This window comes from Engraulis encrasicolus, chromosome 18 (genome assembly GCF_034702125.1).
Source record: "Engraulis encrasicolus isolate BLACKSEA-1 chromosome 18, IST_EnEncr_1.0, whole genome shotgun sequence".
Classification (NCBI taxonomy): domain Eukaryota; kingdom Metazoa; phylum Chordata; class Actinopteri; order Clupeiformes; family Engraulidae; genus Engraulis; species Engraulis encrasicolus.
This window is the reverse complement of record NC_085874.1, coordinates 29,113,326-29,120,825: the sequence shown is the minus strand read 5'-3', so window position 1 is coordinate 29,120,825 and position 7,500 is coordinate 29,113,326. Positions and strand designations below refer to the sequence as shown.

Here is a 7,500-nt window from a genome sequence, read left to right as displayed (position 1 = left end):
GGTACATTTGAGACAAATCATGTAATTTCATCAGGAACTATAAACACTGATAACTCATAGCTCCACAATTCCACAAGTTTATTTTGAAAACAAATGAAAAAACCAGAACATTTCATTATCAACCTTTCATCTATTTTCTAAGAGCACAACTAGTTTGTGAATAGGACGCTCATTATTCAGTATTGATGTATTATTAACCCGTTGACCCTTTTGATTCAGACTCCTATTTCCTATTTGCACTGAGGCCTTCCTTACCAGGCCGTCTTTGTCTGTGTAAACCTCTGTCACTCTTCCTAATTTCCACTCTTTGCGAGGAATTCCTTCCTCTTTCAGAATGACTACATCCCCAGTTTCCACATTTCGTCTTGGAGAATGCCATCGCTGTCTTAATGCAATGTTTGCCAAGTACTCTTTATGCCACCTTCCCCAAAACTGTTCAGTGAGGTACTGAACTCTTCGCCACCTCTTCTTAGCGTACAGATCCTCTGCTACAAACTTTCCGGGGGGAGGAAGTGGAACAGTGGCCTTCATTGTAAGTAAATGATTCGGGGTAAGCGGTTCTGGAGCGTTAGGATCATTGAGGCTGTCAGTGGTTAGTGGGCGGCTGTTCACAATCGCCATTGCTTCGTACAGAAAGGTTCTTAAAGAAAAATCATTCAAATGGCCAACACTCTGAGAAAGAACACTGCTTAAGACACTTCTTATGGTTCTTATTTGTCGCTCCCAAACTCCTCCCATATGGCTGGCATTTGGGACATTCATTATGAATTCGCACTGCTTTTGTGCCAAGTATGTGGCTAGTCTGTCTTTGTCAATCTCCATTAAGGCCTTTGTCAGTTCATTTTTTGCCCCAACAAAATTAGTTCCTTGATCAGATACAATTTGTCTCACTGCACCCCGAATACCAATAAAACATCGTAGAGCATTTATGAAGGAATCTGTGGTTAAGTCCTCTAGCATTTCTATATGAATTGCTCTCGATGACAGGCAGGTAAAAATGAGACCATATCTCTTATGCTCTGTGCGCCCCTGTTTGACATGAAATGGACCGAAACAGTCCATTCCACAGTAAGAGAATGGAGGAGACGGGTCCACGCGGCAGTCAGGCAGGTCAGCCATCTTTTGTGTTTCTGTGGGTCTGCGGGCTTTCCTACAAGAGAAACACTCTTTGATGTGGTTTGAAACCACTTTGCTGCCGCTGACAATCCAAAATCCATTTGCTCTGATTTCATTTAGAGTTATACCTCTACCCTGGTGTTGTGTTTTTTCGTGACAGTAGCTGGTGATAAGGCGAGTAATCATTCCGTCTTTAGGCAGAATTGCTGGATGCTTCACGTCAATGGGCAAGTGTGCGTTCTTTAGTCTCCCGCCCACCCGTAGAACACCATCTTGCAGCACTGGATTGAGCTGATATAATGGATGACTAGGTGACAAGTTTCCATTTTTGATCAATTGCATTTCCTCTTTGAACGCATGACTTTGAGCCAGTTTTACAAGCGTAAGGCTCGCTTTTCTTCTCTCTTCAATCGTAACAGGGCCTGATATTTTTGTTCTTTGTGCTAGCCTTTGGATTCGCGCTACTGCGTTCAAGGCAGTGTTCCATTTTGAAAAGCGTTCAAGCCTGTCCAAGAAATTTTCTTCTTTCTCAAGCTCTGTGTGTAAAACCTGAGTTGTCCTTACTTCTGGGTCTCCCACCATGAGCTCAGGGGAGAACTTTGATGCTACTAACTCTTTTTCCCACAGGAACTCTGGTCCTTTCAGCCAGTTCGACTGTATCAGATCTTTCACACTGAGGCCTCTGGAGGCGTGGTCTGCAGGGTTTTGATCAGTGTTGACATAATACCACTGCGCAGGGTCAGTTACTTCTCTGATTCTTTGCACCCTATTGGCTACAAAGACGTGGAACCTGCGGGCTTCATTATTTATGTAGCCCAAGACCACTTGGGAATCCGTCCAGTAATATTCTTTGTCGACTTGAAGCTCTAGCTCTTCCTTTAGCATGCTGCCTACAGCAGCAGAGACTACCGCAGCAGTTAGTTCTAACCTAGGCACGGTAGTGATCTTGGTGGGTGAGACCCTGGCTTTGCCAATGACCATAGAGCAGTGGACTTGTTGGTCACCTAAAATCCGTAGGTACGAAACTTGACCGTATCCACTGCAGCTCGCATCTGAAAAATGATGCAGCTCTGTTCTTTGTATCTTCCCCAGTTCACTAGGAAAGAAGCATCTTGGTATCTCAAGGCTTGGCAGGTTTTTTAAGTCGTCCAGCCAGTTGTTCCATCGTGGGACTAATTCAGTGGGAAGAGGTTCGTCCCACCCTACGCCTTTCTGGCACATTTCTTGGAGGATTTTCTTTCCCAGCAGCAGGAACGGTGCTAGGAAGCCGAGGGGGTCGAAAACCGAAGCAACAGTGGAGAGAATTCCTCGGCGTGTAGCTGGTTTTTCATCTAGGCTCACTTTGAATAAGAAAGCATCACTGTTTACGCACCACCTTACTCCTAATACTGTCTGAATGGGAAGCTCTCCGAGACCGAGATCTACGTCGTGCACTCCACCTGCTCGTTCACTTTCAGGAATTGACTCCAGGACTTCTCTGCTGTTTGAAATGAATTTGTGAAGGTGCAGCCTCCCCTTTGCACACAAGCTTTGTGCCTCTTTGACTAGCTGAATGGCTGCACTTGCGGACTGTACACTAGCCAAGCCATCATCAACGTAAAAGTTCTTTTTCAAGAACTCAGCTGCTGCAGGGTACTCTCCTTCATACTGACTTGCAAGATATTTCATCCCATAATTTGCACATCCAGGGGAAGAAGCAGCGCCAAAAAGGTGAACTTTCATTCGAAATTCTTCTGGCTCTGTGCTTGTATCACCTCCCTCCCACCAAAGAAAGCGCAAGAAATCTCTGTCGTCTGGGCTTACATGGAACCTATGGAACATCTTTTCCACATCACAGATGACTGGGACAGGAAGCTTGCGGAACCTGCAGAGAACCCCAGTCATTCCATTTGCCAGATCTGGTCCAGTCAACAAGTGATCGTTCAGTGACGTACCCTCGTACTTTGCAGAGCAATCAAACACGACTCTTATTTTGTTTGGCTTTCTGGGGTGATAAACCCCTTGATGTGGGATATACCACACATTTCCTGGTCTTTCCTCTAGAGCCTTTTCTACATCTCCATCATTGAATAGGCCCTGCATGAATTGAATATAATCATTCTTGAATTTTGGATTTTTATCAAGTTTTCTTTTCAAGTGTTTAAGTCGCACCAGAGCTAGCCTCTTATTTTCTGGCAGTTGTGGACGTGACTTAAAAGGCAATGGCATTTCCAGGTGCCCCTCAGCGTTCTGGTGTACAGTGCTGTTCAACATTTGCATGAACTGTATGTCCTCTTGTGATATATTCTTATCGCACTGGGCGCTATCTCTGAAGTCGAACTCGAGGGCTCAAATTACGCTAGCTGGTGTCAATGGTGGAAGTTCCCTGACTGCTATGCGGTGGCACAGGCCTGTCACCTCTGTTGAGTGTGCACTTCGTAGTGCGCTTCCAACAACACTCCAGCCAAGGTCAGTTTTGATGGCATATGGCTCATCGTCTCTCCCTGTGATAACCCGCCGTGGTGCTAAAGCCCTGGAACAGTCGTAACCAATGAGGAGGCCTACCTCGCAGTCCATCAACTCTGGTATTTCGGGAGCAATTCCCTTCAGGTGATTCCAACGCTCAGCAGTTTCTGGTGTGGGAATGTGGGATCGTTCGAGTGGGATGAAGTCTCTAGTATAGGTAGGTGGCAAGCTAATCCAGCTATCAGACGAAAATCCTCTAACTCTAAGGCCACTAGCTCTTGCACTGTGAACAATTGAATCTCTTCCCATCATCGTGGTCAGCTGCAATTTTACTGGTTCCAAACTTGCTCCCACCATTCGGCACATGCCTTGATCAACGAAAGTGTTACTACTCTGAGTATCAAGCAGAGCATACGCAAGTATCTCTTTTTCAGGAGCCTTTGTGGAGGAAATCCAAACCGGTACGATCATTGATGTACTTCCATCATCACCTCTATTCACAGAACAGGAAAAGGATGATACGTTCTCTTCGACTTGCGCAACCTCTTGAGATCTGTCAGTTGTTGCCCGGTCTTCATGAAGTGGTGTTGGATGTTGTTTCTTACATATTTTGCAGGTGGCCTTGTCTTTACAGTCCTTTGAGTTGTGGCCTCTTCTGAGGCAGCCGAAGCACAGACTGTTGTCAAATACGAATCGCCTCTTGTCCTCTGTAGACTTGCTGGCCAACACCTGGCATTTGTGAATGGAATGCCCTTCTCCGCAGCATATGCATTTGATAGCATTTGTGGCCGTACTAGGCACATTCTCCTGAGAGCTGGTCTCTACTACACTATTTGTTGTTTGTATGTCTGTAATGAATGTGTTAGCCTTTGGGCGCTTAACCTCTCTGGTTGTCTTTTCTTCGACAGGTTTTAGGGCGTTAAGTGAGGTCATGGGATTACAGGCAATTTCTGCTTCTTGTGCCATAAACTCAGCAAACTCTTTGAAGGCAGGATAGTCTTTTCCTTCGCGTAATTGCTTTGTGACCTGGCGATTCCAACGAGCCGTAATCCAATCTGGAAGTTTTTGGAGCATTTTCTGATTTGCTTCGCAATCATTAAGCACCTCCAGTCCCTTCACGTGTGGCATTGCACTGCTGCATGCTGACAAGAAGTCACTGAATTGTCTTAGCTTCACTGAATCTCTCGCACCTATTTTAGGCCAATTATTCAGCTTTTCTCTGAATGCACGCTGTATTACAAAGGGGTGGCCGTAGCGCGTATTGAGCATCTCCCATGCTTGGTCATAAGCTTCAGCATCCTTTCTGAAGAAAGTCCCTTCCAGTACAGATCGTGCCTCACCGCTGATGTACTTTTGCAGATAAAATAGTTTGTCTGCTGCGTTGGTGCACCGTTTCTCAATCAGTGTTTTAAAGCTTGTGCTCCACTCTAAGAAGTTGAGCGGGTCTCCCGAGAAGACACAGGGTTCAGGAGCTGGGAGTCTGGTGAGAACCATTGAGTCGTGTATGGCTTGTATCAAGAGTGAGTCATTTTTGGTTGTGTTCATTTGTTCGTCTTTGTTCATTTGTTTGTCACTGCATGCTCGTTCGATCTTAATGGTTTTAGGTGGGGTGCGATTGCTAGTTTCTTCTAACAGTGCTTCTCTGTCCTGACAATGTGCCTCAATCTCTTCAGCCTCAGAGTATACCTTAAGTTTTGCAGCAATTACTTGCAAATCTCTCTGATCCTCGAGCCTTTTAAGCTCTTGTCTTTGAATAGCAATTGCTTCTTCCATTTTTACTTCTGCTTCCTTTGCGGCTAGCTGCGCCGCGCACTCTGCTCTTTTGGCAGTGATGCTCTGCTGTTGGGATGAACAGTGGGATTGGGATTTGCAACTTGGGGCTACATGATCAATGACTGATGCCTCAAATATAGACTGTGCATAATCTCTGTCGAGCACCATGTGAAGTCTAGCATTTTCTGCCTTATCATCAAACTCTTCTACACCCACTTCACTCATACGCACCTTTAACAGACCCATTATGTCTGCTGTAACTGCTGTGCAAGAGTCAATCTTTCTCCTAATGTGAGGGGACGGTGCTGACAGCAGCCGCATGTTTTCATATGCGTCTTTAACTTGCGCCTCAAGTCCCTCAACAGCATCCATCATATTGATTAAATCATCTTCAGTACATTCACTTTTAAGGTTACTTCGTGTAGTTTTAACTTCCTCCTTCCAGTGTTCATAAAGACTGATGAATTTGCTCTCCTTTTGAGAAATTTCTTGTTGCTTTAGTTCCAGCATTTTTGGGGTTAATTTTCTTTCCCTCACAGATTTCCGTTGCTCTCCGACTACAGGAGTAGAAGTTGCAGGATTTGCTTTGCTTTCTTGTATTGCTGCAATTTTTGCACTGACTTCTTTTATCTGCAATTCTAACATGCCTGTGTCATCATGTTGTGATTTCAAGTGATCATTTAACCTGGATAAATGTGTTTGCAAAGACTCTAATTGCTCAACGTTACCAGTGTCTTCTTTTTCCTTACTGACTGACATATCTAATGTGTATAAGGCGAAACTTAATAGTATCAAAAATAAGTATCAAAGCTCAGGCTAATTTATAACCAATAGCCTTGTGATTACACATTTAACTTTCCTTCTTAGACCAATGCTTTCATATCCCATACACTGTTATTCGAAATTAGGCAACCACAGTAATACACATTGTAAATTCAATAATCTGAACGTGTCAGATCAACACTATCAAAGATAAACACAATGCTTTAACAGTAACTTAAAGTATCTCAGAACAATGAACCAAAGTCTCTTTTTCGTTCCTCTTTTTTTTTGAAGGAGCTCACTTACGTCCATGCGTTTTTAAATGAACTCACACTTGAAGATGAAGTCGTTCAAACCTGACGTTGAATTCTGTATGTGGAAGGTCCGATGAGACTGCCACGGTCCGTTTCAGCTGTCTGTGGTCGAGGAGGATGAACAGTTTGCATGCAGAAGTTGACTCGCCCCAGCGCCTCTCTCGTAGCCTTCCTCCGGGACAGTGCTAGTGTGCGTTGTTCTCTGGTAGCATCGATGGTGCTCTGGTGCCCCTCGCGCGCGCTGATCTGATCTCCCTCCGGTACAGTGCTAGCGTGCGTTGATTTCTGCTCTGTCGTGCACTGCTCTTCCTCCAAGAAAGCAGTAAATCCACTGTTTGCAAGCCCCCTAAGACAGCGTAACTTTGAGGACTCGCGAAGTTGAGTAAAACTGTCTCTGATGCACCGTAGGAAGAAAGCTGATTAACGGAGCCGGGATCTCGTCCTTGATTAATAATATCCGAATACACTAGTCTTAATACTCACACGAACGTTAACCGTGTTGACACACTGCAATCTAGCATTCGACTTAGCCACTGGCGGTCCGTTGTCACTGTAGCTGCACGGGTTAAGAGAATGGCCACGCTTCATACAGGTGTTTAGTTGACGATTTATTTTTTCCAACTTAAGAACCATCATAAACATCGTGACAACGTTAGCGCCTTAACCTTGTGCAGAGTCCATGTTTTCCTCCGTAGAAATGCACTGTGCACATGAGTCTTCAGTATCTCACCCGCGTAATCCCCATACTTCTCTGCTCATAACATCCGCTCCACGTCACTCACATACAACCAATGAATTATTGCATAGGGATAATGAGGTTTTTTAACAGCATGGAATAGTTCCTTTCAGAACATACATTAAATATCTTTAAAACACATCACAAAATAATGAATTTAAACTAAAACCTTATGAATGTTCAGACTTAAATGACAACACTGTCTCATGGACAGTTACAGTATGCATGTACGTGTGTGTGTGTGTGTGTCTTACTCGTCCGTCCAGTGTGAGCAGTATTGAGTCGCTCTTGATGTCTCTGTGGATGACGCCCTGTGAGTGGAGATAGGCCAGAGCCTGCAACACCGCCTCACAC

General features: G+C 44.7%; 1 protein-coding gene across 2 annotated transcripts in view; it reads right to left on the bottom strand.

The window, feature by feature from the left end:
- pak6b (p21 protein (Cdc42/Rac)-activated kinase 6b) overlaps nucleotides 1-7,500 on the bottom strand; it is a 45,777-nt gene that overhangs the window by 4,948 nt on the left and 33,329 nt on the right. For both annotated transcript variants that reach the window (XM_063223389.1, XM_063223388.1), the window contains one exon: nucleotides 7,401-7,500. This exon is cut by the window's right edge and continues 27 nt beyond it. In XM_063223389.1, coding sequence (XP_063079459.1) covers nucleotides 7,401-7,500 — 100 coding nt within the window. The remainder of the gene's footprint in view (nucleotides 1-7,400) is intronic.